At 39.3% G+C, this 17,764-nt stretch overlaps 1 protein-coding gene across 1 annotated transcript in view; it reads right to left on the bottom strand.

Annotated features, from left to right (window-relative positions):
• The window catches only part of LOC135218667 (GTPase-activating protein and VPS9 domain-containing protein 1-like), a 387,415-nt gene that overhangs the window by 219,038 nt on the left and 150,613 nt on the right, over positions 1-17,764 (bottom strand). The window contains exons 6-8 of the mRNA XM_064255113.1: positions 17,644-17,764; positions 16,105-16,339; positions 15,829-15,918 (exon numbers count right to left, since the gene is read on the bottom strand). The exon at positions 17,644-17,764 is cut by the window's right edge and continues 91 nt beyond it. Of these exons, the coding sequence (XP_064111183.1) occupies positions 15,829-15,918; positions 16,105-16,339; positions 17,644-17,764 (446 nt within the window). The remainder of the gene's footprint in view (positions 1-15,828; positions 15,919-16,104; positions 16,340-17,643) is intronic.

Below are 17,764 nucleotides of genomic sequence, written 5' to 3' on the forward strand. Positions count from 1 at the left end.
GAGCCGGGTAAGCAAACACAACCTGTGAGCATCCACCACTGGTCCAAGTCCAAAGAAAAGAGGTTTCGAGGACCTGTGGGCAGACCCGAAGGAAGAAATATATAAATACGGTCACAACGAGACCTCATCTATCTTCCAGTCTGACATATTCTTCAGAGTGATGAAATGTACCCAGCCACTGGACATATCCAACTGCAGAGAAGTCTCTCACGATCACGTAAGATTCAGTTTGCAGTGGATAAAGGTATTGACACTCAATGAAGGGTGTGTCGATCCTTCATAGGTACAGCAACACACCAATAGGACAAAGTAATGACTGATTTGGATCAACCAATACAAAGTCCACAGCACAGGAGATCACAGACTCAGACTCATCGACAGATGCTGACTGATTGCGCTGCTGCACATCCAAGATGCAGTCACAACGTGACACCTGCCTTTTGAAGGGTTATGTCGAGAACAACCATACAAATCGTCTATCTTGTTCGCCAACAATGTTGAGAGACGAGATGATGATTCTCGCGAGGCATGCGCACATCAGACGAGAGTCAAGTGCCTTCTAGAGACCAAGGTCCCTGTGATGGAAAGACAGCAGTTTCTCATCAGTAGTCTAATCTCAACCAAGGAAAAATAATACTAAATTACTAGTGAATGACTAAGATGAATGTGGACCTATGTCTTCACAGTAACAGTTGAATTGAGAGAAGTAAACTCTCAAGATTCTGATGATAGAAAAAGTCCTGTCGATCACACCAACCAGTGAAGATGGCTTTAATCCCTGTTGTTTTAGAGAGGACTGAAAAAGTTATTCTGCTATTTCATTGCTGCTCAGTGAGAAAGTCAAAGCTTGCAATGAAGGCGGAGTCTTTCAGTAATGAAAATAGGGATTGTACTGCCTGAAGAACTGCTTCTTGTGGGTTGGATCAGGGAGGAAGTTTCTATTTACTTTGGAAGCAGAGCTAGTCAGGTGGGGAACAGACAAAGTCTTCCGTTATTCATTTACAATTTGGGGTGAACAAAAAATAATTGAACACCCAACGAATTAGGAAAAGTATATTAGAAGACAAAACTCAAATTGTCTGAAGAAAATCATTCTGCGTCATCGCAGCGGCCGATGGGGCAGGTGTGATGGAACAGAAATCTAGGATACAGACTTCCGTTATACTGTGGGGTATATAGAAAGATGATAACGAATCTAATGAGATATATCTCTGTCTGAAAATTCTTGCAACAGCAAATGTGGTGCAGGAGAGAAGGGCATTATGTGAGAATTCCGAGTCAACCAGAGACCTAAGTCTGTGATTGCCGGGCAAATAGATTCGAATTGGTAATTAATCCTCAACAGAGGAGAAACCATATCAAACCGAAAAGAATCTTGGAGGGCGAGCAGTAAACAGGCAGAGGCGTAAACCACTCGCTCTACTCATTATACTGAGTTGCCTGGTAGTTCATTCCATGATGGATTATGTCCATCTACGGCAAAAAAGATACACTTGAGCGTCTGCATTTTAACCAGAATGGGAGGGAAGAAAACTCTCTTGTTCAATGATAATGCAAATCCTGTGGTGTTGTTTGTTGGGAAACAATATCACTAGTTACCTCAAAATCAAAATCGGTAACTCTTGGGAGGTCCGAAAGGCTGTTCTGAGTTCCAGGTTCATCAAGAGAAGGTACTATTCATCTCAGTCACATACCAGAAGAATTAACTTACAGATATGCACCTACTACTCGGACAATGCAACTGATAACAGAAGCATGTCGTGAGAGAGACATACAGGCAGTCCCCGGGTTACGACAGTCTCGGTTTACAACGTTCCGAGGTTACGACACTTTTCAATTATATTCATCAGACATTATTTCCAGGGTTACGAAGCATGTTCCAGGGTTACGACGCCTACAACGCTCATCTGGCAGATGAAATGAGACACCAAAAATGCAATATAATCAATATTTGAAGGTTTTTTTGATGAAAAATGCCATAAGAATGCATTTTACAGAGTTTTCATTGCACCCACAGCATTAAAAGTAAGGTTTTCATAGGATTTTTAACGATGTTCCGGCTTACGACGATTTTCGGCTTACGACGCGTCTCAAGAATGGAACCCCCGCCGTAACCCGGGGACTGCCTGTACTAGCATATTTGTAGGTTCCCGTAAATTGCACTCCAGTCTAATTCTTCTTCATTTCAGGGACAAGAATAAGGACTGGAAGCAGACCTCCTTCATTCTCTAATGAAGAGAGCGAAGGTAAAGCTGTCCTGAAGGGAGACTTCTACGGTGATAACAGGATACCAAAGATGACTAGTTCAAGCCGAACTGGTTGATCCCAAAACAGTAGCACTGGAGAGGCGTTCAAACCTCTCGGTGCTATCCATTCTGAACAGACTGACGTTTGTTTGGTAAGATCATAAGATTGAACCTAAAACATAGTCTCTCGGGTTCAAACTCTGAGGAGTGGTCTCCAAAGAATTCCTCTTATTTCCTTGTTCATTCCAGTATAACCAAGAAGTAGAGGAAAAAAGAGAGGAGGGTTGACTGTTCTTGCCCGTTCTACTCTGAACTTGCAATGTTCTCACTCTGTTAACGAAGCATTCATTTCTTACAACCGTTTCATTCATGAGCTAAAGTTGACAGGAGTAAAATGCAGTAAAAGCTGGCAAGAACTTGCCCCGTCTTGCTACGCATCTATCATCTCCGTGATCAAACCTCATGAAGAGGCCAACACACAGGACCACCTCCTATCTCCTTCAGATGCTTTGTCTCGAGGAACAGCGACATTGATCTTGGCCCCTGAGGAATAGCCATTCCTGGCTTTCACAGGTGGGTCCCAGCCACCAACGTGGCTCGGTTCCTTCTCTCACCCTGCGCCACTATCATGATGGAGAGAAGACAACCAATCACTGTCTGTAGATGTACAATGTACAATCGGAAATATCCGTACACGAGTATACCCGACGCAGCCCTGATTCCATGAGCAGCACCCCTGAAACCAGAGACAAGAGAACGAACCTGGATTCGAATTCCTGGGGCTAACAAGACACTATTTTTTATAGATAGCGTCCACGTTCCCACTCCGGAAGGAGCAGGTGAGCTGAAGAGACAGCCAATTACTTCCTCCCCAGGGAAAGGATGCAGACCCTTAGAAGTCTCAAGGTGAGACTTCTTCAGAGGTGGAGAATACCTTCCTCTTCTTAGGATGTGGAACCCTTTGAAGAGGGAGGTTAGGAGGCGTCAGATGATGAAGACAAAAGACGATGACCCTGTGAAAACTCACTGCAACACGGGAAGGGAGGTTGCTATGTCATGGCAAGGTACCACACTGACAAGAGCAGAGAGTTCGTTTGTTAGAGCGAAGCATTCGGTTCGGCAGAGCTGTCTCATCAAGCCGAGTCGAGTAAGCTGAGCAGATCACCACTACATAAGTATGAGTGGTAATCATCAACAAAGAACTATCACTTACTCCCAATTAACTGTTCTCCTTCAAGGCCGAAACTCTGAGAAGAAGAATAAAGAGGGATTCTGTCTGCTGTCCTACGTGTTCAGACCCTAAGGTCCAATACAGAAGGTGTTGCATGCAGTTCCAAGCTCTGCATAAATCCAAACCAGAATGAGGAGCAAACTCATCTGTACTGGTAATGGCTTGTCTCACTATCCAAGCACTCATAATAGCGAGCGCTCAGCGAGTGTTGTTAAAATTTGTAAGAATTCCCACGCTTGGTGAGAAAACCCGATTCTTGTAAGACAATAATCGGGAGAGCCTTGTCTCTCCCTGATACTTGGCAATATGATGAAGCCGAGCACTCGGCAAATGCCAGCGAAACCAAGGGATTCAGGCGCTCGGCAAGGCTCCCCATTATTGTAATACTTATCAAGAATGCCTGTTGCCCATGTGTTTGGAAATCACATAAAACCAAATCACTGCGAATGCCAAAAATTCCAAGGAATTTACCGGCTTAGCGAGACTCCTGATTTTCGTAATAACAGTTATCAAGCATGTCTGTCTCACCCGAATGTTTGGAAATTGTAGAAAATGCCCGAAATTCTGAGGAATTCGAGTATTCAACGAGATTTCCAGGTAATATAGTAACAATTATCAGAAATTCTCAGCTCGCCTGAGTGTTTGCAGATTGTAGAAGACCAAAACAGTGCTAAAAATTCCACAGAACTTAAGTGCTCTGTGAGACCCCGACTTTCCTCAAATGATCTTCGGGGTTGGAATGCGTACAATTCAATAGAATATGAAATCCGTCCAAAGGACAGAAAAAGCCAGGGAAGCAGTCTCCAGATTTGACATAAGATCCTTCCTCAATGACATGGATGTATGTCCAGTAAGACCCTAAGGTCCCTCCAGGAATATAGTCCCTGGCCGCTGAATCCTATGGAGAGTATTCTGCAGGATCCCTCATATTCACCTCACCGCTCTTGGCATAGCCATAGGAAGTAGAGGGAATAGGTGAGGAAGACTGGGCGCTCTCGTTCGCCTTGCTAGCAGAACTAGCAAGAGAAGTGAATCACAGGCAGCCATCAACCTGCGGTGATGGTCGCGACACGTTATCATCTGGAGAAACGCTCTCCAAAGGAGGGTTACGAAACTCTCGCACGGCAGGCAAAATGTTCCCCGCCACAAAGACCTGTAGGTCACGCGAATGTGACCATCGTCTAGGTGGGGTTGAGTGTGCACCTGATTGGAGAGGGCTGGTACCGTCCTCCAATGCGTCCAAGTCCTTGTTGAGGCCGAAACTACTCAAGAGGACTGAACGTGGGACCCCCTACCAGTCTCATTGTATGCATGGTCCTGCACGTCAACCTAGGAACCAAGCTATCACCACGAAAGCGATCACTGGCAAAGGCGTGAGTCACCTAAGCGATTTGCTCCTTTCTTCCACTCCGTGTCTAAGTCGTGACGTTGAGCAGACTCAGCCTCACCGACTCTGGATGCACCTGAATCCATAGATTTACGTGAACTAAGGGGAAACTCGTGAATGAGCGCCCAACATGGAACTAGTCATAGGGTCAGAACCTCTAGGACTAGCAGCAGGAGTGCGAACTGAAGTTTACGCTTCTACGGCTCCAACACTCTAGGCCCTGGGGACAGCATGACGGTTCCTGTTCCCAAAGGAACGGGCAAGCAAGTGAAAGACCCAACTGCCTCCTCAGTTCGAGGAGGCAGACCATTAGAAGTTCTGTGACAAGACTTCTTGGGGGGGAGACACTACTTTCTCCTTCTTCAGCAGGGAGCCTTAGAAATCGAAGGGGTGGAGGCTGATTAAAAATATGATGATTCCGAAGAGGAAGATGACGACACTTGATGAGCTCTCTTCCTCTTTGACTTCTCCAAATTCTGCAAGACTACTTCTACAGGATGAGGTACATTTACCAGCAGGAATATAGTTAATAATCACAGGGCAGCAACAAAGGTTTTGTCCAGTGACCAAATTCCAGGATAGCAGCAGCAAATGAACATGATTTCCAGCAGGGGAACAGTATACAGACTCGAGGACCAATATCACAGCATGCTACAAGCCACAGGCTAGGATAGTCAACATAAAGAGATATCCAACCATCTACTGCTGTAATCAACTATCACTAATATTAGCCTGTAAAACAAAGAAAATATAATTTTAAAAAAATAAGGATACTCCTCTTGCATCCAAGGGCACAGCCCTCTGAAATGAGAGGAGGTCCCTCAAACACTAACACCACACGGCCCCTCTTCTGTCTTCGTCTGACAGCTAGCAAGAGGACGAAGGAGAACAGGAAATACCAGAAGAAACAAAGGACAAACTTCCGAAGTTCCCCTCGGTAATTTCAAGCATAAGCATAATTTTCGGATAAACATGTACAAGTCTCGTCCTAATGTTAAAGGGTGAAAATATGTAATAAGGTTGTTGGCACACCCTTGCCGCTGACCTTTAACGCAAAGCAAAAAGGCAGCTAGCAAGGCTATCACAAAAAGTGAGTGTGCATATCAATGATTAAAGTCATATAATTATTAATATCAAACACAGTATACAGTGGTCCCCCCGTATTCGCAGGGGATGCGTACCAGACACCCCCGTGAATCGTTAGAACCCACGAATAGTAGGAACACCTATAAAAATGCTTAAAACCACACTCAAGAAAAACACACTAAAAAATTTATAACTGTTTTTTAATAGTTTTATCACAAAAAGTACATTTTAAGATGACATTGATAAAAAAAACAGAAATTTGTGGATATTTCTCATAGAAAAATACCACAAATAGGCAAATTTTCTGCAAATAATGTGGGGAAATGTTCCAGAGAGAAATCTGTGAGTGTGTGAGTCCGCAAATACAGGGGGTCCACTGTATCCATATTCAATGAAAATTACAAATTAAAAGATCCCACCGGGAAAATTGTAATTAACGGCTAGTCAGCAAGAGCTCACAAAAATACATCTTCATCGGAAGACAGCCAAAAGCAAAGTGGAGTGTTTACATCCGGGCAGGTGGGCCTACCCACCTACCAGACAGTTGTTACTGTCTAACTACCTTGTTCAAGAATTTAACGGCTGAATTCCACCTACGCTGAAAGTAATTCCTTATGCAAAGGTTCGAGGTTTGTATATCGTGTGGGAACAAATGTTATTTATATATATATCGTGTGGGAACAAATGTTATTTTTATATATAAGTAACTTACCAAGTAATTACATAGATGAATCCCAAATTGACAGAGGGTGCAATTCATGGCCACAGTTACTTCATAAATTAAGGAAAAATACATAAGGAATTTCTAAACTCTAGAAGTCAGCTAGCACTGGCTAAAATGCTTGTTGTAACCTTACCTGGTAAGAGACCTACAGCAGGTAATTAATGCCTTTGGTTGGTGCTCATCTTAAGCTGTAGTGGTGCAGCTTTGGAGCCTTGAAGCACCACTAATTAAGTGGGAGCTATGTAGAAGAAGGAGTACCCCAATCACTACAAAGGATTTGTCATGTATGTGTACAGTGGGCCCCCAAGTATTCGCGTTCTCTGGATTCATGGTCTCACAGATTTGCGGATCTCTCTGGACCATATCTACCCATTATTTGGGGGAAATTAGCCTATTTGCAGGGATTTCCGACAAAAATAATCACTAATTAGTGTATTTTCATGTTATTTTCATGACTAAATACATTTTTATGATACAAAAATGATCTACTAATTTTCAAATATTAATATTGATTAATACTGTATTAGTATGTTTAATAAGATTAAATGATATCACATAATAAAAATAATAATTTCTCTCTCTCTCTCTCTCTCTCTCTCTCTCTCCTCTCTCTCTCTCTCTCTCTCACACACACACACACACAGGGATTATGTTTTTTATTTGATAAATAAATGATTTATTATTTTCAAATATTAATATTAATGTAATCAGCAATAATATCAATTCATTATAGAAAACACAAACTATATTGAATTAGTAAGATCTTAATTTATAAATTTGAAAAATTATGTAAGAATGAAGGAAATCCCAGTCTTCTCTTCTAATTCCAGGTATCAAAGCTGTCAAATATATTAAGTAATGTGACAGGAGGAAGAGGAGTTGTTGTGTTGTTGCCACTAAGTGTTCATGTAATTTCTCTCTCTCTCTCTCTCTCTCTCTCTCTCTCTCTCTCTCTCTCTCTCTCTCTCTCTCTCTCTTACTAAGACAAGAGAATTTTTATAGTACAAGTACAGTGGTACCTCGAGATACGAAATTAATTCGTTCCGAGGCGCCCTTCGTATCATGAGTTTTTCGTATCTTGAACCGCATTTTACATGTAAAATGGCTAATCCATTCCAAGCCCTCCAAAAACACCCCAGTAAATTTCATAATAAAGCTAAACTGACCTATAAACAATGAAATACTACAACAATTTGGACCATACAATACCTAACTTAATACGTACTGCTAATATGTACTACATAGTACGTACTGTAAATAAAGTGTATTAATGTACATGGTATACAAGAAATACTGTACGTACATACGTATGTTTGTAGTAAAATGTGGAAGTTTACCTTTCGAGTGAGGCTATCTCCGAAAGTAGCGACAGAGGAGGACAAACGGCAGATACGTACACTTAACTTTACGACTGTAACACTTAACTTTACAAAAAACTTAAAATTAAATTTTTTTTCTTTTTTATTTTTACATTTTTTTTACTTTTTTATACTTTACATATTTTACAAAATTTCAATTTCTTCACCACTGAATGGATGCCAGTCCGTTTATGGAATTTTTCGAACCACCCATGAGAAGCCTTGAACTCTGGGGTTGCCGTCGATGTCACCTCTCCTCCGTTGTCTTCGGCTTGGGCAATCAAATCGCCGAAAATAGCGCTGGCCTTCTGGCAGACTGCCGTCTCGATTATCGTATCGCCAGCGATTTCTTTGTCCTCAATCCATAGAAGAAGCAGCCTCTCCAATGCATCATGCACATAGCTCCTCTTGTTGGACAAAATAGTCACGCCCTTGGAAGGTGTAGCTGCTTTGATGGCTTCCTTCTGCTTAAGGATTTTGCCTATCGTCGACGGATTTCGGCCGTACTCCTTAGCGATCACACTCAACCGCAAGCCAGCTTCATACTTTTTTATTATCTCCATTTTTGTCTGCATAGAAAGCATTCTCTTCTTTCTGTGAACTTCAGCAACTTTCTTGGGACCCATGACTATACTGTACGTAATTAAGTTATGTAGTATACTAATTAAGTTCTCACACAACATGATAAAGTAGTACACCGAAATCACTAACACAAATTTACATTAACAAACGAAATCGTATATGTGAATGAACGAATTCCATGTGCGTATGATAACGCTGGTGAGAAGCAATGGCTGAAGAAGAATGCCGCTACATACGATGCATGATGGGATCATGGGAGGGATGCTGACCAATAGGAGAGAAGGATCTCATGGCGGTGACTAGCATCAGGAATTAATGAGAGAGCAGGAGGATGGTGGCGAGTCTAATCAGTTGGCGGCGCGCGAGTTTCAAAATTGTTATCGGTGGTCCGGGCGAATCTCGGACTTTATAGCAACAACTTTTTGTATCTTGAGCAATTTTCGTATGTAGAGCCGTAAAGTTTTTCGTATTTGCTTACATATCACGAGTTTTTCATAAGTTGAACCTTTCGTATCTCGAGGTACCACTGTACTATATAATTATCAATACTTTAAAATAATAATAACAATAATAATAATAATAATAATAATAATAATATAACAGTAATTAAAAAATTCATGTGATAGTATTTTAAAGAAATACAATAATCTATCCATTTCACTGTCTTAAATAAGGATAACTCACTCACTCTCTCTCTCTCTCTCTCTCTCTCTCTCTCTCTCTCTCTCTCTCTCTCTCTCTCTCTCTCTCTCTCTCTCTCTTTTGCCGCACGAGATATGTATGTCATAGTGGTAACGGTCTCCCTCTGTTTCACTAGAAGCATTAGAAGTGTATGTACTTAAATTAACATTTCTGAGAGAACAGAGAGAGAAACTCTCTCTCTCTCTCTCTCTCTCTCTCTCTCTCTCTCTCTCTCTCTCTCTCTCTCTCTCTCTCTCTCTCTCCCTCTTTTACTGAGATGAAAGAATTTTATGGTGCTAGGATGTGACATGTTTATTGATATTTTCAGTTAATAATAATAATAATAATAATAATAATAATAATAATAATAATAATAATAATAATAATAATAATAATAATAGTAATAATATTATTATAAATGTAATGAAAATTCTTTGTATTCATTTCCCTACCTTCTCTCAACTCTAGAGAAGCTCAGAACTTGGGAAGCTGTCAAATATGTCAAGTAATGTGACAGGGGAGGGGAGCAGTGCCATATAATGGTCAATGGTTTTTAAGCTATTTTTTTTTTCCTCTCTCTCTCTCTCTCTCTCTCTCTCTCTCTCTCTCTCTCTCTCTCTCTCTCTCCGTCTCTCTCTCTCTCGCTTACTGAGATGAGACCATTTTTATGATACATGTATGTAATAAGTTTATTATTAATATTTTCCAATAATAATAATAAACATATGTATAATAATCTTTCCATTTCACTCTTTCACTTATTGTAAGGACAAATCTCTCTCTCTCTCTCTCTCTCTCTCTCTCTCTCTCTCTCTCTCTCTCTCTCTCTCTCTCTCTCTCTCTCTCTCAGACCATAATGTCATAGAATTAACAGTCCATTCCAAAGCAAGTGAAAACAGAGATAAGCAAGAAATGAAAAAGTGGGAAGGATATGGAAAATACAACTTCTACAGTAAAAATATAAAATGGTCAGAAATAAATGAAGAATTAAACAAAGATTGGGATAACATTTTCGTAAGTGATGACATAAAGGTAAATACGGAGATATTATATAAAATATTAGAGAAAATAGTGGAAAATATTATACCAAAGAAGAAAAAGTAAACATCAGTCATGCATACCAAGAGACAGAAGGATCTTGTTCCAGAAAATCAGAAAGTGGAAAAAAGGTCTTGCAAAAGAAAAAAATGCATGGAAAGTTATAGAACTAAAAAGTAAGATAGAAAATGCAGAACAAAAGATTATACAATCAAAAGAAAATGAAAAACGGGACTTGGAAGAAAAACCCTATTAAATATCAAGCAAAATCCCAAACTATTATACTCATATGCGAAGAAGATGAATAAAAGAAGAATAGAAATAGGCCCTCTAAGAATTGAAGGGAGATTAACGAATGAAAAAAAGGAAATTTGCAACATATTGGCAGAACGATATAAGAGAGAATTCACCCCTAGAATAGATATGAAGATAATGATATAGAAGTAAGGGATGAAAATAGTGAATATTTAGCTGACATAGATATTAATGAAGCTGATATTGTGCAGGCTATTAATGAAATTAAACATGTAGCTGCTGCAGGACCTGATGGAGTGCCTGCTATTTTGTTAAAGAAAGTAGTTCATTCTATCGCAAAGCCACTTGCAATATTATTAAGACAAAGTGTAGATACAGGCAAGATTTATGATGAGCACAAATTAGCATATATTATTACCCCTACTTTCAAAAGTGGATCAAAGGACTGAGCAAGTAATTATAGGCCTGTGAGTCTAACATCACATATTATGAAAGTGTATGAAAGGGTAATGAAGAAAAATATTATGAAACATTTAATAAAAAATAATTTGTTTAATAAAGGACAACATGGTTTCGTACCCGGAAAAAGTACACAAACCCAACTGTTAGTCCACCGTGAGAACATATTCAAAAATATGAAAAGCGGAAATGAAACAGATGTGGTTTATTTAGACTTTGCAAAAGCTTTTGACAAAGTAGACCATAATATATTAGCGAAGAAAATTAGAAAACACAATATCGTGAATAAAGTAGGAAGATGGTTAAAAGAATTTTTACACAACAGAAAACAGATAGTTATTGCAAACGACGAGAAATCGGATGAAGCCAAGGTAATATCCGGTGTGCCGCAAGGTACGGTGTTAGCTGCAATACTGTTTGTTATTATGATTGAAGACATAGACAGTAATGTTAAGGATTCGGTAGTGAGTAGTTTCGCAGATGACACAAGAATAAGTAGAGAAATTACTTGTGATGAAGATAGGAACGCTCTACAAAGAGACCTTAACAAAGTATATGATTGGGCAGAGGTAAATAGGATGGTATTTAACACTGATAAATTTGAATCAATAAATTATGGAGACAGAGAAAGAAAGCTATATGCATATAGGGGACCTAATAATGAGACAATCACAAATAAGGAAGCAGTTAAAGACCTTGGTGTGATGATGAATAGGAACATGTTATGCAATGATCAAATAGCAATTCTGTTGGCAAAATGTAAAGCAAAAATGGGAATGTTGTTACGGCACTTCAAAACAAGAAAAGCTGAATACATGATTATGCTTTATAAAACATATGTTCGTAGTCCACTTGAATATTGCAATATGATATGGTACCCACACTATCAAAAGGATATTGCACAAATAGAGAGTGTACAAAGGTCCTTTACAGCTAGAATAGAAGAAGTTAAAGACCTTGACTACTGGGAAAGACTACAATCCTTAAAATTATATAGTCTAGAAAGGAGAAGAGAACGCTACATGATAATTCAGGCATGGAAACAGATAGAAGGAATAGCAGAAAATATCATGGAACTAAAAATATCAGAAAGAGCAAGCAGAGGTAGATTAATAGTGCCCAAAACTATACCAGGAAAAATAAGGAAAGCACACAGGACATTAATCCACTACGCACCAGCATCGATAATGCAGCGTCTATTCAATGCGTTGCCAGCTCATCTGAGGAATATATCAGGAGTGAGCGTAGATGTGTTTAAGAATAAGCTCGACAAATATCTAAACTGCATCCCAGACCATCCAAGATTGGAAGATGCAAAATATACCGGAAGATGTACTAGCAACTCTCTGGTAGACATTAGAGGTGCCTCACACTGAGGGACCTGGGGCAACCCGAACAAGATGTAAGGTATGTAAGGTAAGGTAAGGTCTCTCTCTCTCTCTCACAAACACACACACTCTCTCTCTTTCTCTCCCTCTTTTACTGAGATGAAAGAATTTTATGGTGCTAGGATGTGACATGTTTATTGATATTTTCAGTTAAATAATAATAATAATAATAATAATAATAATAATAATAATAATAATAATAATAATAATACTAGTAATAATATTATTATAAATGTAATGAAAATTCTTTGTATTCATTTCCCTACCTTCTCTCAACTCTAGAGAAGCTCAGAACTTGGGAAGCTGTCAAATATGTCAAGTAATGTGACAGGGGAGGGGAGAAGTGCCATATAATGGTCAATGGTTTTTAAGCTATTTTTCTCTCTCTCTCTCTCTCTCTCTCTCTCTCTCTCTCTCTCTCTCTCTCTTACTGAGATGAGACCATTTTTATGATACATGTATGTAATAAGTTTATTATTAATATTTTCCAATAATAATAATAAACATATGTATAATAATCTTTCCATTTCACTCTTTTACTTATTGTAAGGACAAATCTCTCTCTCTCTCTCTCTCTCTCTCTCTCTCTCTCTCTCTCTCTCTTGGCTGCAAGTGTTAGAAGTACTTATATACCTTTAAGGGTACTAATGTTTAAGGTTAGTTTGAAATTACAATATCAATATAATCTCTAAAACTTATACAGCAATATGATAATAATTTAAGGTAAATTTGATGTAGGATGTTATATAAAGTATATATTTGATGTTTCTATTTCTTCCTTCTTTTATCTCTCTCTCTCTCTCTCTCTCTCTCTCTCGCCTCTCTCTCTCTCTCAGACAAAGAATTGGCAGACAGACAAATAGATACTTGTGCAGCCTTCTATTTCTCTCTTCTCGGGAAAAGATATATGTATTTATGGGAGGGGAAGAAAAGTTGCCTACAGAAGTTCATTTCAATCTTTGATATTGTAAGCTCTCTCTCTCTCTCTCTCTCTCTCTCTTCTCTCTCTCTCTCTCTCTCTCTCTCTCTCTCTTTGTTATTGGCTGTTTATATATTTCTAATGGTAAATGTTTCAGATGACTTTGAAATTATATTAGTAAGACAAATTCAATGGTATATTTGATGTAGGATGATACTTTCAGTATGCATTTGGTATTTGAACTTTCAAGATAGGCAGATATAAGTATTTTTACAGGGGAGTTCTTACTATTCGTGGATTCACGCTATTCACGGGGGTGTCTGGTACCCATCCCCCACGAATACAGGGGGAACACTGTAAGGGAGACACACAGCTGTAAAGAGAAGCTGGCGAAGCACTCTTATCACTCGCGACACCTACGTGGTCACCAAATCACGTGGAAGGGAGAGACACGGGCATGTAGAGAAAATGGCGAACCCCTCTTTTAACTTGCAATTCTTCCATCATCCCGAACACGTATGTGTGACTGGGAGACATGTAGAGAAGCCAAACGAATTACTCTTCCCACCAGCACGTACACATACGTGTAAGGGAGAAACATGGCCATGTAAAGAAGACAGCAAAACACTCCTCTCAGCTGCACCTACACGTATGTGAAAAGGGGAGACAGCTGTGTTGAGAAGACAGCTAAGCACTCCTCTCACTTGCAGAAGATGACGCCACTGTCCGTAATTCTCCATTTAACTCGAGGCCGAGGAGGAGGATACGACGAAACAGGAAATGGGGGAGAGAGCTTCTTCCACCTACGACATCTCTTGCTAGAAGGGGGAGGGGAAGAATTACTATTCCTTCTACGACTCTTCTTGCCAGTGAGAGCAGAACCCCTCTCTCGAAAAACAGAGTCCAGCCTCTAGAACATAGCTTGAAACAACATCTCCGATGGTTCAGTGAGAGGAAGAGATGATATAATAGGCGAAGGAGATGACGTCACAGCAACGGAAGGAAGAGATGCCACCGCAGCTAATGTCATAGGCTGAGGGGATGCTGGGAGTGATGTCATGACATCTCAAATGTAAGCACTTTTCAAAGGCCTCACTGGCAGAGTGATAAAGCGTGACCCAGCAAGCATCGACGTTTATACAGACATCCTGCTAGGAGGCAGTACATGAGAGCCAAAATAATGTAGGTCTGGAGGTGAGGGGACTGCCAATGGGGCCAACAGGGGGGTGTGAGCAGCCAAGAAATGCAAAAGGCCCCCCAAAGAGGGGGAACTCCGTAGGCCTAGAGACGCCCAAACAGCCCCCATCTTGTTTGATTTGGAATCTAAATAAAAAGAAACAGAAGGTGACAGAAGGCATAGCCTCCTTCCTCTTGGGAAGGACATTAGATCCCGTGGGTGAGGGGGGTACATTAAACATAATCTCATTCTGTGCAACTCCCAATACTTCCAACAACAAATCGATGGAAGAAAAGGAAAGATACAGCGGTACGACCGTTACAGGGGGATGCTGAAACATCCAAACGAGGAGGTAAAAAAACCCTCCCAAGAAGGACAAGGGGAAACTCTATGATGCTCCCTCTTTTTGTACAATGCCTTCCACTGTGACTTGGGCCAGGAATGACATTCTGGGCAAGTATTAGTAATGGTACAAAAATTAGATCAGCACCTACTGCAAGTCGTATGGGGATCTGTAATGTTAGCAGCCATAAACCTGGAGCATGGAAAACCCTGAATGGCCAGACAAGCATTGACGAGGCCTTGCAGAATTGGAGGGCTTCATGATAACAAGAAGTACACACAAACACACTGAAACAAAAAGACAGTACTGGCAAACAAAGCAACCAGTTTGGGAGATCAAAAGCAACTATTCTCCAAGGTGGTCAAAGAAAGACTGGCGTGTCATGAGGTTCTATGCCTGGTTGGTGACCAACTTCCACCTTGTATATGCACAAGTTGCCATATGCCACAGATTCTTTGCTTTACAATCTTTGACTGTTTTTAACCAGTTTCAAGATGGCACAAGAAGATTATCTTAATGTTAAGACCAAGGGTTTGAAAAACACAAACTGATTAAAAATTTGTCATATTTAACCTACAATTTTTTTTTATTGTTTCATTTTGCTTGTAAATTTAACCACTAAGAAATTCAGTGTCACCTGTAAAGTTATCCACTGGAGTTGGAAGGAATCACTAAAAATGTTTTCTGATAAATCTATGCTATTTTTGTTTTCTATAGTAAATCACAGTAAAACCATTATTGAAAATATTTTTCCCGCTGTCCTAGATTTTTTTTGCCATGCATTAGCTATTAGCTATATATTTAGATAGCATTACATGCTTACATGTCAAAACAACCCAGTATTTCTTCAACCCAGGTACAATGTAGACTTTTCGAAGTAAAACGTACAATCAAAATCAATAAAAAAAACTTGTAATCTACAAGAAAATAGAGTAAATTGAACATGCCACATACCTCTTTGTCAAAGTGATCATACAGATCTGATAATCTGGGGTCTGGGGTCTCCCAGCGACTCATTGCTAAGACTTGAAGTATCTGAGCAACCTGTAAAGAACAGAGATTTAGTTTCTTTCTACTGACTTACAGTCTTATCCAGTATCCAGTCAAAATATCAAATAAACTGATCCAATAATAGTACCATTTCAATAAAATATAGTGCTTAAAAAGACCTATGTGCATATTTCAATATTGCATCAGTTGCTTAAAATTTCTAATAAAAGGGAATCTCACCTGCATGAGATTAAATCTTGAAATATGAGAAATGGGAGCATCACAGATTCCATGAGGTTCAGGGGTCACTAGGGCTGGGCAAATAAAGCGAGGGAACACTAAATCTATGCAAATAGCACTAACTTCCCTCACATCTACACACTTAGCAGTTAGAAGCACATCATAAAGAACTCTAACCAGCCACAGAAGTGATGATGGGAAACAATTCATTGCTTCTTTTATGCTTTCTATAAACCTGAAATGAGAAGAATTGTCTTATAAAACAACTTACATCATTTTGTAATAAACAAAGACACTTTTTTTATCATTTTTTGTGAGCGAAATTCCTGGACACTCCAAAGAAGGGTCTGGCACAGGAGAGCAGAGCACCAGGAGTTTCCCTTGTTTTGAAGTGACATGAACAGGTCAATTACCAGTATTCGCCCAAACTGAAAAACCTTTCTACTAATGAGAGAATGGAAGGACCACTGTCCCTACTACTTGTCCCTGGAAGCTGACCTTGTCTGCAGAGATAGGCATTTGCCAAGTCTGCTGGGATGGGGGAACTTGCTGAGTCAAAGATTAGACCATTTACCTGGTCCAAACCACCAAGAGCAAGCTAAGACCAAAGCAATCTAAACAAGTCTTGCTTTAGAACATCCACAGGTGAACTCCAATTAAGAGAACAGGTTTAGATGTGATACCAGAAGTGTCAATTAGTGCACTAACTAAACATTTGATTGATCTGATCATTAAAAACAGGAAGCTGCTTTTCATATGTAAAACACAAAAGACTATAATTTTTTTCAGAAACAATATAGTAATACGTAATGAAGAAAATATTTTAGCTTTTGATATAATAAATGAAATAGTTCGTTGAGTGGCCACTGAGTGCAGTACCAAACATTGTTTACAACTTCCCGACAGCGAAAATTTTGCCATATCTCTTCTGTTTTTATGAAAATAATGGTTAGTAATGAAAATGTGTGACGTTAAGTAAATACTTAATGGTTAGTAATGAAAATGCGTGAAGTTAAGTAAATAATGGTTAGTAATGAAAATATGTGAAGTATATATGTTTTCAATATCAAATTTAAATCAATAAATATACTTTTTTTTTAAATTCCACTTGACAAGACTCTACCAAGTCAAAACTCCTAATCAAAACATAGAGACATTTGGCAACACACAAATTCCTTACTCTTATAGTGCTTGAAAGACCCAATTTCTTTTATATAGCTGTATATTTACTCATTCGATAAGCCATCCATAAGATCAAATGGCGATAGAGGTAAGAAGCGCAAGTATAAATCTTTATCTAGGCAAGGAAATATTAATAAATTGTGTAATTATTTTGGTATTTCCCATTGGCAAATGTTTAGTATTCATTTTCCTCAATATATGGTTGTGTGCTTTGTTTACTTTTTGACAGCAAAGGTGCTGCGTGATTGCCAAAGTTCATTCTTTATTTTTGTCATTTCATTATCCTCTACAATCAAAATAAATTATGAAGAAAGTAATAGCAATAATTATCCATAAATCTATAATAACTTTAATTACCTCTCAGCAATCTTAACAAGTTTTGCTATAGTCCATGCTCTATACTTGGCAAGCCCAGCATGATATTCTGGAGTACCTTCCTGTCCAAATCTTCTCAAACGTTCTTCAGGTGGGAAACGCA

The sequence above is a fragment of the Macrobrachium nipponense genome, chromosome 9, assembly GCF_015104395.2.
Source record: "Macrobrachium nipponense isolate FS-2020 chromosome 9, ASM1510439v2, whole genome shotgun sequence".
Classification (NCBI taxonomy): domain Eukaryota; kingdom Metazoa; phylum Arthropoda; class Malacostraca; order Decapoda; family Palaemonidae; genus Macrobrachium; species Macrobrachium nipponense.